The 23,921-nt window shown below is 42.6% G+C and overlaps 1 protein-coding gene across 8 annotated transcripts in view; it reads right to left on the bottom strand.

Annotated features, from left to right (window-relative positions):
* EXOC1 (exocyst complex component 1) overlaps positions 1-21,835 on the bottom strand; it is a 30,752-nt gene extending 8,917 nt beyond the window's left edge. Inside the window, exons 1-14 of one of the 8 annotated variants that reach the window (XM_083755540.1) lie at positions 21,674-21,825; positions 18,264-18,397; positions 16,448-16,578; positions 15,073-15,232; positions 14,387-14,407; positions 13,090-13,277; positions 12,103-12,330; positions 10,684-10,816; positions 10,422-10,531; positions 9,271-9,324; positions 7,565-7,714; positions 6,628-6,733; positions 3,079-3,123; positions 446-609 (exon numbers count right to left, since the gene is read on the bottom strand). In XM_083755540.1, the coding sequence (XP_083611666.1) occupies positions 446-609; positions 3,079-3,123; positions 6,628-6,733; positions 7,565-7,714; positions 9,271-9,324; positions 10,422-10,531; positions 10,684-10,816; positions 12,103-12,330; positions 13,090-13,277; positions 14,387-14,407; positions 15,073-15,232; positions 16,448-16,578; positions 18,264-18,387 (1,614 nt within the window). In that variant the 5' untranslated portion in view covers positions 18,388-18,397; positions 21,674-21,825. Of the gene's footprint in view, positions 1-445; positions 610-3,078; positions 3,124-6,627; positions 6,734-7,564; positions 7,715-9,270; positions 9,325-10,421; positions 10,532-10,683; positions 10,817-12,102; positions 12,331-13,089; positions 13,278-14,386; positions 14,408-15,072; positions 15,233-16,447; positions 16,579-18,263; positions 18,398-21,673 lie in introns of all 8 variants that reach the window. The other 7 variants (XM_083755541.1, XM_083755543.1, XM_083755542.1 and 4 more) reach the window with 7 other exon arrangements.
* Positions 21,836-23,921: the final 2,086 nt, after the last annotated feature.

Consider the following 23,921-nt stretch of genomic DNA (forward strand, 5'->3'; position numbering starts at 1 on the left):
GCTGCTGGATCAAAAGCCCTTCTGTGAGCAGAGGGGGGCAAATGGAGTCGGCCTTACAAGAAAATGTCTTCCGTATGCAGCCTCACAAAACCAGCACCTATAGCTTACTGTAGTTCCCTTCTCTCACTCACATCACAGGAACTGTTGCAGTGTAGCCATTCTTTCCCATACCAGAAAAGTAACAGACAAGCACCAAGGGATGCATGATTAAGCCCCTTCTCATGCCAATTTCTAGGAGAAGTAAGACTGGCGTGAGGAGGAGCTGCAGCATGGGCTCCTCCCAAGCCACCCGGGACTTCTGATCCTACCTTTGCAGTGGGCTCCAGAGGTCCTCGTGCAACATATGTACACAAGAGCGAAGGCCACAATTACACCTAGTGTGAAATGAGCGTTGTTTAAGCACAGTTATAACATGCAGCACCAGCCAGCGTGCTTACATTTTTACCTTATCAAACTTTGTTCTATCTGCCACATCGAGGTCAGATGCAGACATGTTCCCCATATCCAGCAAAGAGGAGGACTGAGACCTGCGATTTCCTGAACTCTGAACTGAGAGTTTGTTTAGGCTAGAAGTGGAACCTGTCAGCTTCCCGGAACTTCCATGAAGACCTAAGGCGATAATGAAAGCCATGTGAGGAACTGTCCTGTATGGAATAATGCGTCACAATACAAATAAGCATTGTCTATTCAAGATTAGCATTCTCCCGTCCATCTAGAGACTGCCAGTACTTCCCCTACATGACAAGCGGACTGTTGTGCTCACACGTTTCTTCACCTAGAGGTGAAACCACATGGTTCAGGAACAGACATGTAGTGACAGACATTTGGGCTCAGCAAATACAAGGACTACTGTAGTGCTAATAGCATTCCAGAAAAGAGCACAGATAAGGGTGGATAGACAGAACCAGGTGCGATTCATAAGGGGCGTCTTCTAGAAGCAAAGCAGAACAAAGGCAAGAAATTACTATTTTCTTAACAAGAAAATAGTAGCAAACACCTGCTTGAAAGATAAGGAAACCCTTTATCCTCTTGAGGCCTCTTTCAGTAAAATTATTTCAACTGCAGGCTGCCCTTACAGATAAACTCTGCCAATGAATATGACATTTTGTTCAAGAAGTGTTGTGACTTTTTATCTTTGACTGTGCACAAATATTCTGTGGTTTTCCACTTCAATTGAAAACTGAAAAGCAGTTGTGGTTTATGCAACTGTACTACTTTCAATGTGGAAAGAAGCCACCATTGTGCTTTTTTTTGTGAGAAAATGTAACAGCAAAAGATTCTGGCTTCAATTGTTTGTAAATTGTTTTTTTCTACCTTGCTCTCTCCTGCTTCACTCTATCATTGGCCATATCTGGCTACAATGCAAAACCATAATTTTGTGACAGAAGATTGAACTTAGGTGAGCCTCAGCCTTGAACTATTTTCCTGCTCTTCTGTGTTAGATTAACTACACATTAAAATGCAGTTAATCTTGGTTAGTTAAAACAAGAAACCTTCATAAATTCGGTTTTGATCTTGGTTTGTTTAATGTTCACTATGGTACGTGGAAACAAACTGAGTTCAAACCCTAGTCAAGTTCAAACCATACTGGCTTGCTTTCACTAACCATAGTTAAGATTAATCAAACTTAAGTTTCGGGCTGGGCAAGGTGCAGTTTCTCTAAAATGGAGGTGAAAGTTTCAAAACTCTTACTGCTGCAGCAGACAAGAGGGAGAATACACAAATCTAAGGCTCATCTTGATTCATTATCGTACCCAGTATTCAAAGTAATGCAAGAGGCTAAGATCACCCTCTGAATGAGGAGAAATGTCTTCCATTTGTGTAAAGGCACTGTTGGATCCAACCCAAGTCTAAACATATGGCTGCATCCAAGAAACTACCTGCTGCATGATGGCACCTTAAATATTCATCCTGCAGAACCTCGAGCATCATGAAGAGCTGGTCACTGTAGCCTCCAGCCGTATGTTGCAATGACTGTTGCCACAAGCCTGCAACCCGTCATGTGTATGGTGATTCCCTCTGCATGAGCACTGCATGGTGGAGGTTACACATGACGGCACCCATGGGTAACCACCACGCTATAAAGCTTAGGACTAGAGAATTTGGTCATCCCTGCTCTAAGCATTTGAAACAGATGTTAAGTGGATATAAGGGGAGAGTCAGATCACTGAAGGCTGGGGGCATCTATTTTTTAAAAAAACACCAGATACAAAAGGCTATGCAAGTTCACGCAGCCACAGTTTGAATTGTAGCATAGACAAGCTCTTAGTGGAAACATGATGAGACACTCATGACTGCCATTTGCACAAAAATGAAAGAGAATGTGCTTCCCACATGGCAAGCATTATGTGGTGCAGAAAAATCTCATGGCAATATTATTCCTCTGGTAGCACTGTCTGTAATCCCGAATAGGCCTGTAATCGTCAGGGCAGATGAGCAGGAACTCCCCATAGACTAAATCAGAGCTCCATTGTGAAATTTTCATGGGGGTGTTTATCTTGCCTCAAAAAAGCATCCTGCGCAGACATGGCCTGAGTTTAAAAACAAATTGCAAAATACGTTTCTATTGTATTTTGCCTATAAATGAGTATCACACTGCAGATCTCTTATAGCAGGGGGCAGGGAAGAGAGACCTTCAACCCATGGGTTTAACTAGGCCCAATATGAGACCCTATGTGGCCTCCAAGACTGGTTCTCCAAAATCATCTGCCCCAAACCTGATGTCATATATGGCAAGGGAGGCTTCCTGGCACTGCCAATCAGCTGATGGCTGGCAAGAGCAAGCCAGTTGGGATTGGCTAAAAACGAGAGCTCCCCCAGAGCTGAGCAGGTACCATTCACCTTGCCATATTTGTCCAGCGAGGGATAAGTGAGAAAAGGATCTGTCTCCACCCCGTCTTACAGGGGTCCATTGTCAGGTTTTGCTCCTTTTTATGATTTTTGTAGCACTCACAAATTTGTGCAAAAAGGTTGCATCTAACAGAATTCTGGTATTAATAGGTTTTTGCCATGACAATTACGTTTTACACAGACATGAATGCACTGGCAATAACCATTTAAAGCGCTCATCATACTCACTCTCCGTCTCCTGTTTGACAGCACTTTCTTTTCGAGGCAGTGTAGCTGGGATGGATTAGGTTGCAAGCATCAAAGACAAAGACAAGTTAAAAATGCATTTTGCACAAACCATGCACGAGATGCAAGTTAAGCACTAAGCTGGAAAGAAACATGCAGATAACTATGAGAAGCAAGTAACTACAAGTTGCAAACAAACATAGCTGGGGAGGTACCCATCTGGAATTTTTAACTATGCGGGAAAATGTAGATTATGTTTCGGTAGCACACTGAAGATTTTCCAGTTTGTGTGTGTGTATGTGTGTGGAAACTCGACTGTGCAGGGGGTCTCCATTTTGCCATGCTATGGCAGATGGAACACTAGGCATTCATAAGATATGACACAAATGAGAGGGCAGATGCTGAAGACATTTGGGTGGTCCAGAGAGGCTATAGTATGTGAATTGGAGACACATGTCCCAGGATCCCTTAGGATTCTGCCATCGTTTTGTTAGCAGGGGATTCTGCCATCGTTTTGTTAGCAGCGGCTGCCCACGATCCACTAGCTCTGCCCCAGCATCCTCTGAAACATGGCAAGGGATGTGAGGGCAGCTCTTAAGGATGCATTATTTCCTCTTGGTCACCTTCTAAGGAAGGCCAAGCGTCACTTCAAGCCACTGCTTTAATGCTTGCATGGTCTTGACAATGGGAGACCTCAACTTCTATGTACAGAGCTGCACTGCTGCACATGCACAGAAAAGCCTAAACTAACGCTCACTGTCCATAGATAAGCAATCCTCCGTTGTAGAAAAAGCAACTTCTACAATCTGATGACGGCTGGGGCATAGAAGTTGCATTGTACAAAGTCAGACCATTGGTCCTTCGAGCTCAGTATTGTCTATGTTGAAAGGCAGAAGATCTCCAGATGTCTCCTACAGAAGTCTTCCCCAGCCCTACCTAGAGATGTTCTGGACTCAACCTGCAACCATTTGCACCCAAAGCTATGGCGCTTCCCCAAGACTGTGAGACATTATCTAAATTTCAGTCTCCTGTACATCTGGTAAGCCTGGAGTATTGTCTCATTACTGGCAACTTAAAATGCTTTTTAATGCCATAACCATCATTTCCATGTGGCGTATTGAGTACACTAAATGCCTTCCAAGCTTTAAATGCAATTCACAATGAAACAGTTTAATGTTTCACTTCAAAGGCTTGATTACCTTCCTGCACACACTGCAGAGGATTTTTTTCTCTACCCTTCCTACCCTTGAGGGCTGGGGGAGACAGAGGGACTGAGGCAGGGCAATATTTCTGCAGGCAAACTATGTTTCCTATGGGTTCACAACAGCTATTATTAACATTTCCATCCTGATTTTACAGTAACAACATACACCTGTCCACATAGAAACCTGGTAGGATTTATGTACTTTTGGAGAGGACAAAACTGTCAGGCCACAAACACAAAACCACAGGACACAAGGTTACTTATTACTGAATGCGACTTGGAGGTAGAATTCCAATCTAGTAGCAACAATTGGAGAGACAGGTTGCATACACAGAAGATTTGATGTGCAATGTTTACAGTAAATACAACACTACATGTAAAATAATGGCTTGCTAAGAGCCATGAGATCTGGGCTGCAGCAGCCAGCTCAATATCTCTTCACACAATGAGCCTCTATGGTTGACTGAGGTACAGCAATAGGCTTGATTACCTTCCTCACAAGGTGAAAGGCTGTAACCTAGCTAAACCTGGCAGGGCAGCTTACTCTATGACATTAACCCCTTCATGCATTAATTAGACTTAATCATGTTGGTTATGAGGCTGGTTATCCCACACAAAGTGCCTAAAATTTTCCAAACCCTGTACATATATTAACAAATAAGATATTTTGTGAGCCTGTGGGCATGGACTAATGCAGAAAAGAATGGGGAAGAAAGAGGAAAGTATGTGAACATGACTTGCAGCTGCTAAGTCACTGTCACAGGGCCTTTGAATATGTATGTGTGGAAATAATATCTATTTATTGTGGTCCTCCCTCCTCCCTCAGTGTTTTCAAATTTACACGTTCACCAAGAACATTTGGGGGTGGGGTGGGGCAGATAAATAAAGAATAAACAAAATGAGAAGAGGCACAAAAAATAGAAGGCTCACTCCCAAACACCAGAAATCATTCCTGTCTACTCTCTGGCATTTGGATATTTCACCAAACACCGTTCATATATGTCTGTGCTTGAGCTCAACTTAGCAGCCTTAAGGGCTAGCAGTGTGCCTTAAAAAAAGAAAAGAGAGGACAAGCTGAAATTCCCAGGATGCTAAATTCTGCACCCGATATTAATTGGGGCAGTATGACTGCATATTTACAGAGTACACAGAGGCCTGGCTATCAGAGACACCGCACTGTGGGACAGGGCGGCCTACATTAATGAAAATGCAGGGGGTCACTGTATGGAAGGAGAAATTTAAAAACAGTCAATCTGGGAAGGTGCAACACCCCATACATTGAATATAATAGGTTATCATGGGCCATTATCTAAAAAGGGTCCCTTTAGGCAACACATAATATTCCACTGCATTATAGTGTACGTAATCATGCCCTGCATTTCTGATGTTCAGACTGCAAGTGCCGTTTCTTATGTAGCCAAAATGGAACCTTCCATCCCGAGAGAGAGATCAGTAGGCTTGGGGAAACACTGAGGTTTGTGAAAGTACAAACTATCTTTTAGGGGCTGGGGAACACCCCCAAACAACCCAGTGAGTACTAAGTGTATTAAATAGCCATGGAATGCTGCCTAACTGTTGGAGGAGAAAGACTGAAAGCTGGAATAGAGAGAATGGATGAGGATGGAGTGTTTGGAATCCTGAACAGGATTTTGCTGTAAGGAACAGGATTTGGCGCCATGAAAATCCTTACAGGGTTTACTATCAATTGCTTGCAGTTTTCTCTTGATTTAAATTGTATTCTATTCCGAAGGGTACAAGTTACGTTACACAATTTATTTCCAGTTCTGTCTTTTAAAAGAAAAGGATGCAGAGTTTCCTTTGGCAAGATACATCCAAGTTAACATCACTTAGGGATGAATAAATGTCTTAAATTCCACCATAAGCCTTTACATACCATGTTCTCCTCAGGACAGAAATTCCAACATCTCCAACTCCCTACTGCCGTAAGTGAAACTTAGAAAAGCCCTCATGATCCATTCCAAATATTTATGCTCATGAATATTTACTATTAACTAAGACCTCTGACCATAACCCCAGCACCATTAATATGAGCTTTCATACAGAAGACTCACTGGATCACATCTTCAGAAATATCAAACAGCACTAAGCAGAGCTAAAAGGACTTGCTGGTCCCCTTGCCACTTGTCAGGCACAACTCCACTAGAATTTTAGTCTCCACAATTTGCACATCAAATTTAAATGGCGACACTTGCACCCCTTACTCGAAACTTCTTAAAACACTTTTGCAGTCGCTGTTACATTATCTGCTGTCAGTCAGAAAAGTAGAAACTTCCTTCGGCTCATTCTGACACAAAACTGAAAAAAGGGAGCACCTGTTATATACTTACCAAACTTCTTCCCTTCCTTCGTTGCCCCTGTCATTTTAATCTTGGCAACTTCAAAGAAATCCTTTATTTCCCTGTCATACAACCGTGATAAGTAGTCCATATAGTTCTTAAAGAAAAATGAACACACATTAATGGTTTAGTGGCTTCTCGGGAGAGAAATATATGGCAGATCACTTCAAAAGACGTAAATTTGGAATGCACAACATGTGCCGGGTGTGATGGCATGCGCAATGCGCGCCAGGCTCCCTCAGTCTTGGAGGCAACCTGGCACCTCTGTGAGGGATTTACATTCCTGGATACCACACATGTAAGTGAAATTGTGTATACTGGGAACACCACCTAAAAAGTCTCTAAACCCCCATTCGACCTCTGGAAACTCTTGAAAAAAGCTTTTGAAAATGAAAAGCACATACCAGACTCCCTCCAAACCTCCTTCTCAAGTTCCATCTCTCCACAGATCTCAAAAGGCTGATGCAAAGGCTCATGGGATTGCACCTGCAAAAGCTCCTGGGATCCGAGCTGCTTTTTGTGTGCCATTTTTGCCCTTTCCATGCCATTTCTGGGTTTGACCTGAATTCTTTATTTATTTTGCGGCGCTGCGTATGCACGCGGTTGCAAACGAGTGGGGAGTTGCCTGAATATGCAAGTTATCTCTACAGACGAAGAAACTGAAAATGCAACTCTGAGCACCAGAGGAAGCCGGCAGCATAAGGCAAACTGTGTTGCAATTTTATCTTGAGACTCATAATCTCAATAAATCAAAAGGAATAAACTTAGACTGAAGAGGGCACAGTAGTGGTGGAAAGGAGATTTCCTATTGTTCAAGAGCTAATAGACCCTAGACTGCTGCATCGTCATCTCACACGGCAAACAAATTTAGCAGAAGAAAAGACTGTTTGATTACATCCCATACTATATTTCACTTTGAGCCACTCACCGTTGTTAGCCCTTCATATTTTCCATAATCTGTGTTCTTTAACCACTCCATAAGTTTGGCATAGCGCAACAAGTCTCTGTGAAAGGGATGGTGGTTCGGTAGGGTCAACTCAATGGAGTGCTGAGCAAGAGTGGAACTTTGGTCATGGCCCTTGGCAGAGGAAAGCAACAGAAGCAAGTTGTATGAACATGACAGTAGAATCGCAAACCTGGACACCCTGGGAATTTGCCAGTTTGTGAGATAAAAGATCTGCCTTGCCATTTAGCAGGTATGCTTTTGCAGCAGTTCTGTGTTCCTTTCAGTACTTTGAAAGAAAGAAAACAGACATAAAAAACCCCCCACAAAATATTCAAAGAACAAAATAAATGCTGAGCTACAGATTATGTGTTAGAAATCACAACGCATTCTTATCGGGACTTGCATTTTCTGTTTGAAATTTCAATATTGCTCTCATTAACTCTGTAGCAACAGCTAAGATATTGTCCCACCAGATTCCAAAATCATTTATATAGCGTGAAAAAAAGCCCAATTTGTTAGATTTAGGTTGAATTTCTTCAATATTATTTTACACAGTAAAACAATATAAATTTGATGGTATGCTTTAAAAATGCAACTCCGGACAAGATGTTAAATACAAAAGTGCCAGTTAATAGACATCGTTCACAGACATGTAAGCCATTCTGTCACCTATTCATTCATCATCACTCCATAATAAGCCCAAGATAGAGGAAGTATCTCAATTTCCCTGTTAGACACAATTTAACAAAGCTTATCAAAGCTGGTTTCACTCCCTTTTGAGTTATATTATGTTAACAAAATGCTAAATACGATCAGCCCCAACATTCACATGTAGACTTCACAGGTACCAGGAAAACCAGGTATCCTATATACTAATTGCAAACTCATTCTCTTAATGTGGATCCTTACATATGCCAGATGGCATTATCCACGCACAAGAGGGGGATATCAGCAGGCGTGGGGGAACCCCAAGGTTCCAGAAGTACAGTACTCAAATCTTTGGAAAAAATCCTGCCAGAGGCTGGGGGGGGGGGATGGGAAGAGACCCAAAACAGCCCAAAGAAGACTGACCATGGTCAGTGGGCATGGAATGCTGACTGAGCGCAGGGGTTGGGAGGGTGGTTAGGGGACAGAAAGCCTTGGGGAAGGTGGAAGAGTGTGGCATATCCTTAATAAGGCATGGCTGGCTGGCAATTCTAAGCAGGACCACTCCAAACTGCAATATTTTGCAGCAGGTTCTGCTTGTTCTCTACTGAGGACAATAATGTGATATTCAAGAATGACTTCACTATAATTTAATTTCTAGCAATGAACTGTGATCGTCATATGAAGAGTGGTATAAAAATTTAATAAATAACAGAAAGTAAATAAAACCAGCAGTTTCCATTTGCCTTCCCTGCTACCACCCACCCACCTGTGCAAATCACGTTGACACAGCTCTAAACCAATCTATGTTGATTCAACATCTTTGTGCCTAAGTTGTGCATCTTTTACAAAGCGCATTTTACAATATGTAGGAAGCTTTGGTGTCGAGGTAATCCTCAGAAGGACTTGTTTCCTCAAGTCACAGAAGCCATATTTTCTATTTTGCAGAGGCAACACTGCAGGACATACATTAGGCTTAGCAAGCTTTTTAAAAGACGACTCAGTAAAATTAAAACAGGTTGATTCAAACTCTCTGTACTCACAGGAACTGAAAGATAGTAGGACCTGTTAATGAGACCCTTCTCCAGCTCTATAAACTATGTGGAGATAAAATGCAGGGATGTAAACACTGTATTGAATAGATATGACCACACAACCCATTCCTAACATTAAGCTGTGCATGTGACAACTTAAAAGCTTCAGAAACAAAGGTGGTACAGAAGTTAGACCAAATATTAATTTGTAAGTGCCATACAAAGAAAATATATAAACTTCTCAATCTGGATAAATGTTTGGTCTCTTAACAGTGACCAATTCCCCTGGGAAGCTTAGCTCACAAGGAAGGCACTGTATTCCTCCCACGATAGGCAGAAATCAAAAATATATTGGCTCTAAAACATGCTCCATTTTTGCATATTGTAACTAAAATCCAAAAACAGGCCTATCCCGGCCTCCACTCAATATTTTGTAAAGCCATCTAATCTTCTGGCCATCTCCATCTCCTAGCAGTGAAGACATGGAAAAGCAATGCTCATATCCTATTTCTTGCACTGCAGAGAACTAGGTAGCATGAGTTCACCAGAACATTTGTGCACTGGAGCCGTAGTACTGAGATGCCAGTGTTTAGTTAATTTTCCACATAAATGGTATACATACCCTCCAACAATTCTCCAATGAAAATAGGGACATCCTATTCCATCATCATCATCATCTTACTATCTATACCCCGCCCATCTAACTAGGTTGCCTCAGCCACTCTGGACAGCTTGCAACATATATAAAAACATATATTTAAAACATTAAACATTTAAAAAACTTCCCTACCCAGAGCTGCCTTAGATGGCTCGGAGGTTGGATAACTCCATACCCTCCAACAGTTCTCCAATGAAAATAGGGACATCCTAAGGAAAAGCGGGACATTCTGGGAACAAATCAGAAACCAGGATGGCTTCTGTAAATCTGGGGTTGTCCCCTGGAAAATAAGAGACACTTTGAGGGTCTGGGATATAGCCAATGGCTGGCTCATTTCACTAAATTTTCTTTGCCACTGATCATTAAGGGAGCAAAGTGATTCAAAGCAATCAGACGCCTTAAGGGAAGTCTTCAGTGAAATGTAGAATTTACTGAAGTCTCTGAAAACTGAATCGAGCATTCGTCTTCAAAAAATTTACAGTTTGGAAAAGAGTCAAGGTACCTGCTGAACAAATACGTTGTTGAGATGGCTGGCCAGTCTCCGCGCAAACTGCTCTCGCAAATCGCTAAAGCGCTGCTGCTGCTGCTTCACAGCGTGGAGCATCTCATGCCCTATAATCAGAAGAAGCAACCAAAACAAAATACTGCTTCAGAAAGGGAAGTTTCAGAAAGGAGAAAAGGAGTGGGGGAAACCAGAAGACTTCAGCTGCAGAAAAACAAAGGTAAGAGGGGGGGGTGGGGTCCTTAATTAGAAAAACACTTACCTGGCTGAAGAGTTACACTCATACACTGTAAGAGTGCATCTGCCGCATTAGTGCAGGCCTCAATGCCCCGGGAAGATGAGAGGTCTCCTTCCTGGAGGGCTTTGATGTGACCTTTTGCCAAATCCATATGGTTCTGCAAGAACAAACGTTTACACTGGGAGGGCAAGCGCGAAACTTTAAAGCCTTATTTATCTTTCACAGGCTACAGAAAGGAGCTCAGATTACAGTGGTACCTCGGGTTAAGTACTTAATTCGTTCCGAAGGTCTGTTCTTAACCTGAAACAGTTCTTAACCTGAAACACCACTTTAGCTAATGGGGCCTCCTGCTGCTGCCGCACCGCCGGAACACAATTTCTGTTCTCATCCTAAAGCAAAGTTCTTAACCCGAGGTACTATTTCTGGGTTAGCGGAGTCTGTAACCTGAAGCGTATGTAACCCGAGGTACCATTGTACTATTTTGCATATTCCAAACAAGCGCCACTAACCTAATTTCCACCAACCATAATAACCTTGGGCATGGATGTGCATGTTAGCATTTTTATCAATTCCCACAGCTGCCGCTAACTGAACTCCCCATACAGATTGCTAAGTTGACTTAAGCACACAAACACATTGGAACCAAAAGTAAACTGCACCGAGACAGAAAGCCCATTTCACCTGGTGAAGTGCCCGCCGCAGGCAGCACTGTGTTTGCCATAACATGACTTGAGAAGCAGGCCTACGGGGAGCTGCCATTGAAGTGCAGCTATGGATTCAATTCAGTACACTGGTCATGATCTTTAAAACTAAACGGCTTGAGACCAGGTTACCAACAGGGCGATCTTATCCCACATGCATTTTAAGATCTTTGAAGAGACCCTGTCCTATGTTCTGCCAACATCTGAAATGCATTCAATAGGAACACAAGAAAGAGCCAGGTGTATTTAGGTTTCATAGTTCCTTTTGAGGGAGACCAATCTCTTTGCTATCCCTATGCAAAGAAGTGACGGTCTTCCTGAGCCTTTAGGCCGGCTGAGGCAATTTTAACTGGGCTCCTGGTTGTTGTTTTTTAACACCTATCAGCCGCTAGTTTAAAACTAACAAATCAATTTTTAATCTGTTTGTAGAGTTTTAAATCTGTTGTTATTTTTATTACACACACACACTTTTGCGGTTATCTTTTTTGTGCGCTTCATTGCAAAAAAAGGCAGAGAAGAAATTTAATAAATATGGGGAATAGTCAAAAAGTGTACTGGGCATGGATGCACTTAAAAGTAGCTCACTGAACCTAAAGCTATGCAGCTGAACAGCTAAACGTGTTTTATCGGCATTAAATATAATGTGACAACTACTTTTTAATCTATTGTAATTCACTCAAATTTCGGTTTGGGTTGACTGTGTGTTTGAACAAATAAATACGTAAGTATGTCACATGCTTACAACAAGGAACTCTATCTCTGAAAGTAATTTCAGGTTGTTAGTGTTGCTAAGATGAATTAGATGGTTGCTTTCCGAAATCTGGTCCATTTGTTCTTTCACGCTCTGCAGCATTTCCTCATAACTGCTCAGCTTCACTTCAATTTGGTCCACCTCTTTCAGTGCCTCATCCAGCAGCTTCATCAAGATGTTCACTTGTTTCTCAGAGGCCATGATCGAGTGGATGTTTGCCTGCAAAGGAAATAATATCCATTACCCATCTTCCATTGTATTTCAAGTGTTGGTAGTCACTAAGTGAAATGACACCAAGTTGGAACACAGCTGATTAAAAACAACAACCATAAGTCTCTCAGAATTATTACTCCAGCATTCATGTGCACCAACCTGGAGCCCTCCAGAAGTAACTAAGTAAGTAAGTAAGTAAGTAAGTAAGTAAGTAATGTTATTGCTAAGTCCATTTGACTGGGCAGCCCCAGCCACTCTGGGCTGCTTCCAACAAATCTAAAAGCAACCGCTATCTTCCCTGAACATTGGCTATGCTGGCTAGAGCTGATGGGAGTGCAAGTCTAAAATATCTAAAGGGCATTAAGTTGAGGACAGCTGCCACAAACCCTGGTAAGTAGCAATGGTAGAAGAAACTTTGGCTCACAGCCCTAATTAGGCCCACCAGGCTTCCCAATTTGGCTCCCCGTGGCTGTTTTGTCCAAGCCATTCATCACCTGATGTGAGACAGGTAAAGGTGTAGATTCAAGCAGCCCCAAATTCAAGGCATGGCTGCAAAGGAGGAATCTTGGTAGTCCCTCCAAATGTTGCTAGGCTACAGCTCCCATTGTTCCTGATCACTGGTTATGCTGGAGTCCAGAACATCTGCTGAGGACCGCAATGGCTGCCCCAAGCCTAAGTCCAAACCAAAGTGTATTCTGCATAAGATGAGAACCTTTCCATTATCTCTTGCAAAGCACACTGCCATATTTCAAAATAAATCATTACCCCATCGAGCACTTGCAGTTCTCTGGACAACTTATCTGCAAAGGCCTCTGCATTGGAGATGGCATATTCACAGCCTTCCATCATTATTTCGATGTCCTGCTCTTCTCTTGCATTTAACTCTTGGTATTCGTCCACCACCTCTTCATCTCCTCCTGCCACATTCTGATTCTCACCGCTTGGAACCGATTCTTGAGAGAGCAGAAAAAGATTGCATTCATGAAAAATGGATACAAGGCTTAACCTAGGTGATCAAAATCTTTTTGAATGACTGACAAGACCACAATGCCAAAGAAAGTGGAAGAGAGCTGTCCATACAATGTAAGCATCATGAGTTTTCTTCAAATGGTAAGTTAGGAAACACTAATATTCTCCAAGTCCTTTTCAATATAAAAAAGAGGCTAGTGTCATTTAATGTTTGACATTCTGCTCCAATTCATTCAGGCTCCCTTTGATACAGAATGTGATGACTGGAATTTATTGAATGGTGACGGCTTTGACTACATTGAAGACCTACTCCTGGAACCTTACCTGGGTAGGTAATTTTTGCCCCTGCCAGGATCCTACCTAGGTTTTAAGGCAGGCATAGGCAAACTCAGTCCTCCAGATGTTTTGGGACTACAACTCCCATCATCCCTAGTTAACAGGACCAGTGGTCAGGGATGATGGGAGTTGTAGTCCCAAAACATTTGGAGGGCCGAGTTTGCCTATGCCTGTTTTAAGGCAGCAGACAACCAAACCTTTGATACGGCAAACAAAAACTGACTCTTTTCCTGTGTCCATCTCTATTACTTATTCCTCACCTTTAAGAAGTCACATAAAAGTACTTTATCCTCCGAGTACTAAGGTTTGATCTCTTTCTCCTTACTTGCCATTTTCTGCCCTTGCTTTTTAAATGGGTGCTTGCTTTACAAAAATAAAAGTACTGATTCTTCCTTCATAGTCAGCTGAATACAATCTATGACCTCTGTCCAATACAGTTCGATTTCAGCACAGCATTTCCAGGTAATTACCGCTAAATAACTAACACCATTTGCATTGCATTGTGAAACAGTACTTTCATGACATTTCTTCACATTTGGAGATGTTTCAGCTGCTCCTTGCAGCATTAAGGCTTCAAAGAGTTATGAATTTTAAAACTCTTGAATAGTATTTCCACCTGCATTTTCAGTACATTCCTGAGTGACCTGAAGAAATGTGTTTTGCTTAACAAGATGGGCCATGTGCAATTTAAAAAAGCAAAAAGCAACTGAATTAGTCACACAGAAGAAGAAAAACAGAAAGAAAAGGTGTTACGCACCTTCTGCGACTTTAGGTAGTTCTGGAGAATTAGAAAGGATTTGAAAAGCAGAGGAAAGGAAGCAAAGAATATTAGCTAAGCAGTGAACGAACACAGAATTTTTCAGAAATGGCAATAAATCGTCACAGAGTCAAAGCTTTGAAATTTAAGTAGACTACAAAGCAGATTTCTTCATATACATGCAACATCTGGTAGACCATGAGATTTCTTATTAAGCTTTTAAACATACAAGCATGCAGGCTGTGTACTTAACAGTTACCTTAATACTCTAAACTTGTATTCAGTTGCTTTTCTCAGAATGGACAGGTTAGACCTGCCAAGCAGGACACATTAAAATTGATCTGATAACAATTTAAACTTAGCTTTAGCAACTAATAAGTTACGTAGGCTCATCAAGTATGATGTACAGGAGTCCAAAAGCCCAAGACTGCAGAATGTCCCTGGCAAAGCATGCCTCAATCCTACACTTACCAAGCTAATTAATTTCAAAAGAACTTCCAGGAAAGTGGGCCATGTCCTAATTTAGGACAAAAATATATGAAGCCAATAAAAGTCTTAGTTACTGTTAGTAAATGCATGAATGAGGGCAATACAAACAACGTGATTTTTTACTACTTTTAAAGTATGATGAAATTAATATTTTAACTAGGATACAGCATTATGAAAGAGTCAACTAAAGTTTTTACCTTCTAGAAGCTGAGAACTAACATTTATGAAGTCGATCTTCTTTCTAATATACCGCTGATTGAGTTTCCAGATGCATGAAATGAATGTGTTCTTTTCTGCTATACTGCTAGCAACCCATTTGTACACTTTTTCAAAATGCAGGTCAAACTCGGGATTTTCCTGAAAAACAGGGACAAAACAGATGGGAAAAAATCATAATAGTACATTCCCAACATACTGTTTTAGATTCCAAGGGCAGATCTATGTAATACATTTAACATGCATGGATTCTCTAAAAGAATCCTGTGAACTGTAATTCTGTGAACTACAATTCCCAGCATTATTTTGAGAAAGTCAGGTGCTTTAAAGGTGCGTTGAATATGCTTTAAAAGCATGGTGTGGATGGCTGATCACCACACAGCTGATCACCACAACACCCAAGCACCAATGTAAGATGGATAATGCCCATTTTCCCACAGACACAAGTAAGAAATCCTAAAGCAGATATCCTGCCCCCACATTTACTTTATATGAAAATGTAAACCTAAGAGATATTCAGAACGCAGAAGCATTCCATCAGTTAGAAGCATCCCATCAGCAGGTAGAAGCATTCCATCAGTTATACTCATGGGATGCTCCCACTAACAGAAGCAGAGGTGGGGACTTTCATCACTATAATATTCCCTCTTGAAAATCTGCTGTAGAGGGCAGGGAAGCCTCTGGAGTAGCATGGGACAAAGGAGACAAAGGAGATAGAGAGATAAGTGAAAAATGCAACCCATCCTGTGCTCCAACAGGAGTCTCTCCTGGATCCAAGAGCCCTTCTGTTTGCCAAGCCAATGCATTTTCAAACAACACAATGTTCTTTGGGCTTCTTTACAGTACAACAGTAGCATGTCAGATGCTCACACACAACACAAAAACAACATGATCCTAACTCAAAAAGAAATGAAGGCTTACTACTTCTGTAGGAAACTAATAAAAATGCTTTTGAATTTGTTTTGAATTTGTAGATAGTGGTTTATAAGCATGTCAGTATCCAGAATAAAGGTCCAAAGCGATGCTTGGTTTGATTTTAAAGGTCTATAGACAAAGAAACTTTTTGTACAGTGCATGAAAGAAACAGAAAACCATCCCTCTGCACATTGCACCTTCTCTCCAAAGGAAATCTCTTTTACAGAAGTTAGATGTGCAAGCTGCTTCTCTATACACTTACTCAAAAGTAAGTCTGAGCCTTCAAAGAGTTGCTCGTAAGTGCGCATATGAGGGCAACCCTGGTTTCCAAGTCCACTGAAGTTAGCAACTTGCCAAAGACATGGCAACGTGTCACAAATGAAACATGCATTTACTGCCCATGCAGAGTGAAGATTTCAAACCCTTATAACGAAGACATACTTTGATGGCATCCTTGGCATCAACGACAGCAAGATCTCGAAGCACCCACGCCGTCTGCCTCTTGTAGAAATCTCCCTTGTCAGATTTTTTCACCTTTACCACGTTTACCTGCACCGGGCGTTCAGTTGTCACTGTGGAGTACAATAAATAGCTGATCACCACAAGACCCAAGCACCAATGTAAGATGGACAATGCCCATTTTCCCACGGCCACAAGTAAGAAATCCTAAAGCAGATATCCTGCCCCCACATTTACTTTATATGAAAATGTAAATCTAAGAGATATTCTGAATGCAGAAGGCAGCCAGGCCCTCTCAAACGTGGAAGGAGACATAGTCAGCAGCTGCTAAGCAGGAAGGAAACATTTTGCTGTTTGCAGATATTAAAAGCAATTATCATATTTACCTGAGTCTAATGCACCATCGAATCTAATGCACACCTTATTTTCACAACGTAATTTGGTCAAAAAAAGGTGAGCATTAGATTCAAGTAAACATGGTATAAAAATCAGAGCAAGCCACTGATCTCATGCAGATGGCCCGTTAGGAAGCCTCTTTATGGCAAACAGGACTCAAAACATTGCAGCACCTAAAATGTTGGTGCTGATGCACAGAACACTTTATATTTTCTTTTTCAGGGGATCAGACATGTTAGTCCATTGCAACAAAACACAAGAATTCCTGTGGCACCCCAAAGACTCACAAATTTATTGTAGCATAAGCTTTCATGGACTCAAACACACTTGATCACCCTGGGTATAGGGCTTTATTATTATTCAATTAATAATAATTGATCAAAAACATGAAGTGAAATCTGAGTTGACCACTATATAAAGTAGAAAACAGCAAAGTGTGGGTTGAATGGAAATAAGATACAAAATCACAGTCAGGAACCTTTGAATTTACATATATGTGAAACAGGCACACCTTTTACAGTAGCAGGTTGATGACAATTTACTCAGCACTGCCAATATTATTGTATTAGCACTTGTATTGTGGCAGGGAGCCATTCACAAGACAGTGCTAGCACATAGATCCTGGCATTGGTGAGCTAATTACCGTATTTTTCGACCTATAGGACACACTTTTTCCCCTCCAAAAATGAAGGGGAAATGTGTGTGCGTCCTATGGGGCGAATGCAGGCTTTCGCTGAAGCTTGGAGAGCGAGAGGGGTTGGTGCGCACCGACCTCTCTCGCTCTCCAGGCTTCAGGAAGCTATCTGCAAGCCTTGCAAGCCCGGTGGGAGTTCCTGCGGGCAGCAGCCTCCAGCGCACAAGCTCGGGGGACAGCGGGGAGGCACAGCGCCGCCATCCCACTGTTCCCTGACCTGGTTTTTGGGGGGAAATAAAGGAAACAAATTTCCCCCCTAAAAAAACTAGGTGCGTCCTATGGGCCGGAGCACCCTATGGGACGAAAAATACGGTAACATTTGTCGCATCCTTTGCTACCCCTCCATAGGATAGGTCAAGGCAAAGTGAGACTTAGGAATCCCAAGTCCGTAGCAATATAACCAGTCAGCTGACAGTTTTTTCCAGCTGAGAACCCAAAACTGCTTGCCTGACATGCTTGACAGGAATCCCTTCTACAGTAGGCAATAGCAAAAGCATAAGCTTTGGGGAGTTCCCTTTTGACATAACCTATCAATTGAACTTAAGTGCTGAAATGCTATACTTAAATCATAAAAACACCTTTTAGAGGAAATATAGGTGGAATTGTACAATTTGATAGTAAATAAAGTACTGTATCAGCTTTTAGCAATGAGCTTAATTAGAAGTTTAAAAAAAATGTTTGCCCATGCTTAAAATGAAAACCACATACCTGTGGCACACAAAAAGCAGTTTCTCTTCTTTTTTCCTGCTTTGCAAACATTAACAATACTTAGTAAACGTTCATCATTAGGAGTGAAAATATCCCTCTGTAAGGCATGCTTGATTGCAGTCATTTTCTCTGAACTGTAAGATATAGGCAATAATAATAACATTTAAGTACTTTTCTGAATAGATGAACTCAGCCACCACCTACTGGACCCAAGAATTTAGGCATAACTGTCTACTTTTCCCTTTTCTTGCGAGGAATCCTATTCAGAATAAGGGAATTTTCCTTAAAAAAAGGGAAACGTTGACAGCTATGAATTTAGGGTGTCTGGCACCCACAAACTCATACCAATATAAAAAGAGAACAGTGTATTTGATCCTGTGCATTGGTTGATGCAGGACTTTGAATTTGGGTTGGGACGCGGCTAAAATCAACTTACAAACAAAACTAAATTTTAGCTGGTGCATGAACATCCTTAACAAGCAAAGTGTAGCACTGTATGCTGGCCTCACAAACACACAAGTGCATGTTGAAAACATTTTTCTTTAAAATCAGATAAGCTGCCTGTGGTAGAAATCGCATCCCAACTCACTTGGAAGAGCAACCATTAATGAGTCAGCAGCTGCAGAATTACATGTGAACATTTGCTACACCTAAACAAAAAACAGGCTGAGCAAGATTTAAGTGTTTAAAATACCAAAGTAGCTGAAGACAACATGCTGCTTCCACTAGCTTAACTACACAAATGACAAATTTAAAAAGTCAAACAATTGGGGTACGTTTTCGCTGTAAGCATTTGTGGACTTGACAATACAGTGGTACCTCGGGTTACATATGCTTCAGGTTACATACGCTTCAGGTTACAGAATCTGCTAACCCAGAAATAGTGCCTCGGGTTAAGAACTTTGCTTCAGGATGAGAACAGAAATCGTGCTCTGGCGGTGCGGCGGCAGCAGGAGGCCTCATTAGCTAAAGTGGTGCTTCAAGTTAAGAACAGTTTCAGGTTAAGAACAGACTTCTGGAATGACTTAAGTACTTAACCCGAGGTACCACTGTACTTTGAAACAAACTGTACAGATTATCACTTAACTACAGTGTTTCTCAAACTTGTGTTTCCAGAACTACAACCCCCATCACCCCTAGCTAGCAGGACCAGTGATCAGGGATGATGGGAATTGTAGTCAACAACAGCTGGAGACCCAAGTTTGAGGAACACAGAAAGAGGTGTCCCTAAAGTGCAATTAAACTTAAAATGTTGTAATTCTTTTTTTTAAAAAAAAAAGTGCAATAATAGTGCCATCCTATACCCATCCACTCAGAATAGGACTTACTACCAGGTAAGCCCATGAAGAATTATGGCACCCTAAAGCTCTGCAAAAAGGGACGCTTCCTGGTAAGTCATTTAACTATCCACATAGAGTTTGGCCTAGCTCAAGATGCCCCTCTGAGGGGACTGACCATGAATGGCATTAAGGCAACAAAAGGTAATTTGGTTTGCTCACACCTGACCAACCATGATTTATATTCCCATTTAAAAAATAAAATAAACTTCTTGTTCGATTTCAGTTTATAATTCTTGCCTGCTCATTGGGGTTTGGTGGGGAAGGGATAGGGTTGACACCTGCCCTGTATACCGTATTACTATATCATTCTGTATTTTTATTTCTGTGCCAAGTTAGGAATCCTCTCCAAATGCCTGTGTTTGAAAGGATGCGTGAAAGGTCACGTATTTAAGCTCTGGGCAGCCAAGCACAGACAAGTTTACAAATTCATGTGTAAGTGTGCGCACGTGTGACAAATTCCAGAAGGACCATTCCATTAGGCTGCAACTGATCTGTCATGGATTGCTTTGAAGCCTACCAGAGAAGAATGGCTGATGAAGTTGATGAACTATGCGGAGATGGCTAAAATGATGGGAAGAATCAGAAATCAGGAAGTCCAAAATTTTAGTAAGGAATGGGGGGAAATTATATCTTATCTTAAAGACCACTGTAAACAGTTAAAATCGTTAGTAGGATTGAAATATCACTTGTAGTTTAAGGGTGAATTCTGGACACAATGGAGATGGGAAAGATTTGGATCATAAAAGATACAGGAGGAAATGGTTGATAATAATAGGACCCACAAAGGGGAGGATGGAAGTTCCTTGGAACCTTGTGGGGTTTTTTTAACGCTTTACTGAGCTTAAAAAGAAGTAACAAAAAAGGGTTATCCAAAATAAAGAAAAGAAAATGGTAATATTTGTTACATCACATCAAAATAGGTTCTTCTTGAGTTTCTAGCGACTTCCCGCCACCCCATCATGTATCTACCACTTAGTCTAAGTCAGGGGTCAGCAAACTTTTTCAGCAGGGGGCTGGTCCACTGTCCCTCAGACCTTATGGGGGGCCGGACTATATTTTTTTTTGGGGGGGGGGGGAATGAACAAATTCCTATACCTCACAAATAACCCAGAGATGTGTTTTAAATAAAAGGGCACATTCTACTCATGTAAAAACACCAGGCAGGCCCCACAAATAACCCAGAGATGCATTTTAAATAAAAATGACACATTCTACTCTGGTTTCCGGACTGTCCACGGGCCAGATTTAGAAGGCGATTGGGCCGGATCTGGCCCCCGGGCCTTAGTTTGCCTACCTATGGTCTAGGTAAAGGTAAAGGGGCCCCTGACCATTAGGTCTAGTCGTGGCTGACTCTGGGGTTGCAGTGCTCATCTTGCTTTATTGGCCGAGGGAGCTGGCGTACAGCTTCCGGGTCATGTGGCCAGGATGACTAAGCCGCTTCTGGTGAACCAGAGCAGCGCATGGAAACGCCGTTTACCTTCCCGCCGGAGTGGTACCTATTTATCTACTCACACTGGTGTGCTTTTGAACTGCTAGATTGGCAGGAGCAGGGACCGAGCAACGGTCGCGGGGATTCGAACTGCCGACCTTCTGATCAGCAAGCCCTAGGCTCTGTGGTTTAAACCCACAGCGCCACCCGCGTTGCTACCTAAGTGATAGACTAAGTCTTGGAATCTTATTTTTAACGATTTATGTTTATCTCTGTGAAATTTTAATTTGAAAAACCAATTTATTTTTTTAAGGGTTGCTTTGAAGCCACTTCTGCAACAGAACAAACATACAAACCTCGCCCCCCAACACCCCCCCCCCGTATTTTGCCAAAACAAAGGTGGTCGCACTAGGATGGGGCCGCCTGCAGAGGGAAGCCAAGGCAGGCGAGGGCGGCTTCCCGGTGAGGGACTCGGGACCCCCTTCCGAAGAAGAAGGGCGCTTCGACAGCAGGCCTATGGGGTGGGGTGAGTAAAGGGCGTGAGGCGAAGGGGCAGCACCGGAGGGGCGGAGGGGCGGACCTGCCCGCGGAGCCCCCACGACCACCCTATATGCACCGCCATGCAGAGAGACCCCTCTTACCCCGCAGCCTGGGCTGGGGAGAAAAGCCCTTTCCCGAAGCTGCTCCTCTAAAGCCGCCGGCCGCTGTCAGGCTCCGAGGAAACGCTGCCTCGGTCCCTCCGTCCCTCCCCACTCGCCTTTCTCACTCCTGTCACCGAAAAGAACCGGAAGTACATGGAGTGAGGACCGTAACACGTGACGGAGGAGCGTCCTCTGCCGCCGCAGAGATCAGTGGGGAGTGTGATAACCATAGATGTCGAAAAAACAAGAGTGACACGGGGGGGGGGGCATTCTGAGCAGCTGTATTTCCTTTTCTTGCTCCTTTCAGTGTTTCAGAACTTGGGCGCTGATGATAACTTCGAATGAAAGCAGGCTTAGAAAAAGGGCAGATTCAATGATATTTGGAATCCATTCCTACAAATACTGTAATAGGTTGAGATCTCGTGAAGTACAGTAACAACTTTGCAAAGTATACAGTTTTGGTTTTTTCCTCTCCCCCCTTTATTTTCCCTTCTACTGTACACGGGTTCTGTTTCTCTTTCTCTCTTTTATTTACGTCTCACCATGTTTGGTGCATATATAATTATGTACTTTGGAGGGGGGGATATATAAAAAGTGTACACACAAGAAGAAACTAACTGACTGAATATATTCTCTACTTGAAAGCGAAAATAAAATAAAAAAGGCATTTGCCCGGGATTGTTTGGGGATCCCAATCGCACTTAGAACAAAAGGCTAAATTCCTACCCTCAGCCCCAATTTACGTAGATAACTCAGTTAGAACATGGTGCTGATCATGGCAAGATTGCAGGCTCGATTTCTGTACAGGACAACTACATACCTTCTGCATTGCAGGGGGCTGGTTTTCAGGGTCCCTTCCAACGCTACAATTCTATGGTGGAGATTTTAACAGACAGCTGTCATGGTTTGTGTGTGTGTGTGTGAAGGAGAGAGAGAGAGAGAGGGAGAGGGAAAGAGAGAGGGAAAGAGAGAGAGAGAGAGAGAGAGAGAGAGCGTGTGTGTGGATTTTGACATAACTTCCAATGCAAGACCCGGAAACTCTCCATGCACATAATTGCATGTGTCATTCTATAATTTTCTATCTCTGTGGGAGGGAAAGATGCAAACAGGAGGCGCAGGTCCAAAATAGAGTGGAGATGGGCGTTGATTTGGAAAGAGGGCGGGGTTATTAAGCGTTCTCTTTCCTTCGCTCCTCCCACCGCGGGCAAAGGGGCGTGGCGAAAGCCCATGGCATATAAGCAATGTGGGGAGGAGAAAGGACTCCGGATATTTTTTTGGAGTAAATGCATTGCCTGCTGTTTAGTTCAGAGCAGCTGTGTACCTGGGTCCCCATCCGCTTCTCCTGAGGGCAGGCGGTTAAAGGCTTCTCAGTGCTGGGTGGATGCAGTGATGATGGCGAAGAAAAATAATAATAGGGTGGTAGTCCCGCCAATGCTGCCCTAGACTGTGGTTTGCATTCAGATTTATTCCATGTTTTCCGCCATTTGCACTTTAGCTATGTTCTGTCTTGTTTCACTGACTTAGCTCTTCAGAAAATCAAGCAGCTTAATAAACTGATCCCTGGCGACCTCCAGCAAGCAATCAGCTTTCAAAAATATGCCAACCTCCAGCCAGGACAGTAGTCATGCAAGAGTATTCATTGCAGGACCAGTTTTCTTCAGTGGAGAGAACACGGGAGACTTACTTCATCTTTTGTAATAATCTGTTTATTTACAAATGTAGCAGGCTGGGTAGGTATTACGGGTGTACAGAACCAAGCACACAGTTTCAGTCACTGAAGCATCAGACCCTTCAAATTTGAAACCAGCTGTCCAGTCAAACCAAACTAGGAAATCCTTCTGTGCACCCCACCATTCTGCAAATATGCTTGATTTACAGCAGGGTGGTCCCACGTGTGGCCGGAGGGCTGCATGCGGCCCCGGTGGCCATTTTTGGTAGCCCTCAGCAACATCTGATGTTCCCCCAGCCTTCGCACTGCCTTTCCAAAGCTGGCAAGCAAGGTGCTGGACTTTGGGAAAGAGGTTTGGGGGCTCTGACAAGGCCCTAGAGTCCTCTCACCTCCATCACAATACCTAGTTAATGTTTTCCCAGCTTTGGGAAGGAGGCAAGTGTAGTAATGTCCTTTCTTAACAATGCCACTTCAACAATTTCCCACAAACTGTGTGTGTAATTCTTACTTTATAATTGAAGTACTGGAAACTAACCCTTACTTCTGTCTTTTCTTTCATCCTCGTTTTGTCTCGGCACT

Source organism: Podarcis gaigeae (assembly GCF_964106915.1).
Source record: "Podarcis gaigeae genome assembly, chromosome: 9".
Classification (NCBI taxonomy): domain Eukaryota; kingdom Metazoa; phylum Chordata; class Lepidosauria; order Squamata; family Lacertidae; genus Podarcis; species Podarcis gaigeae.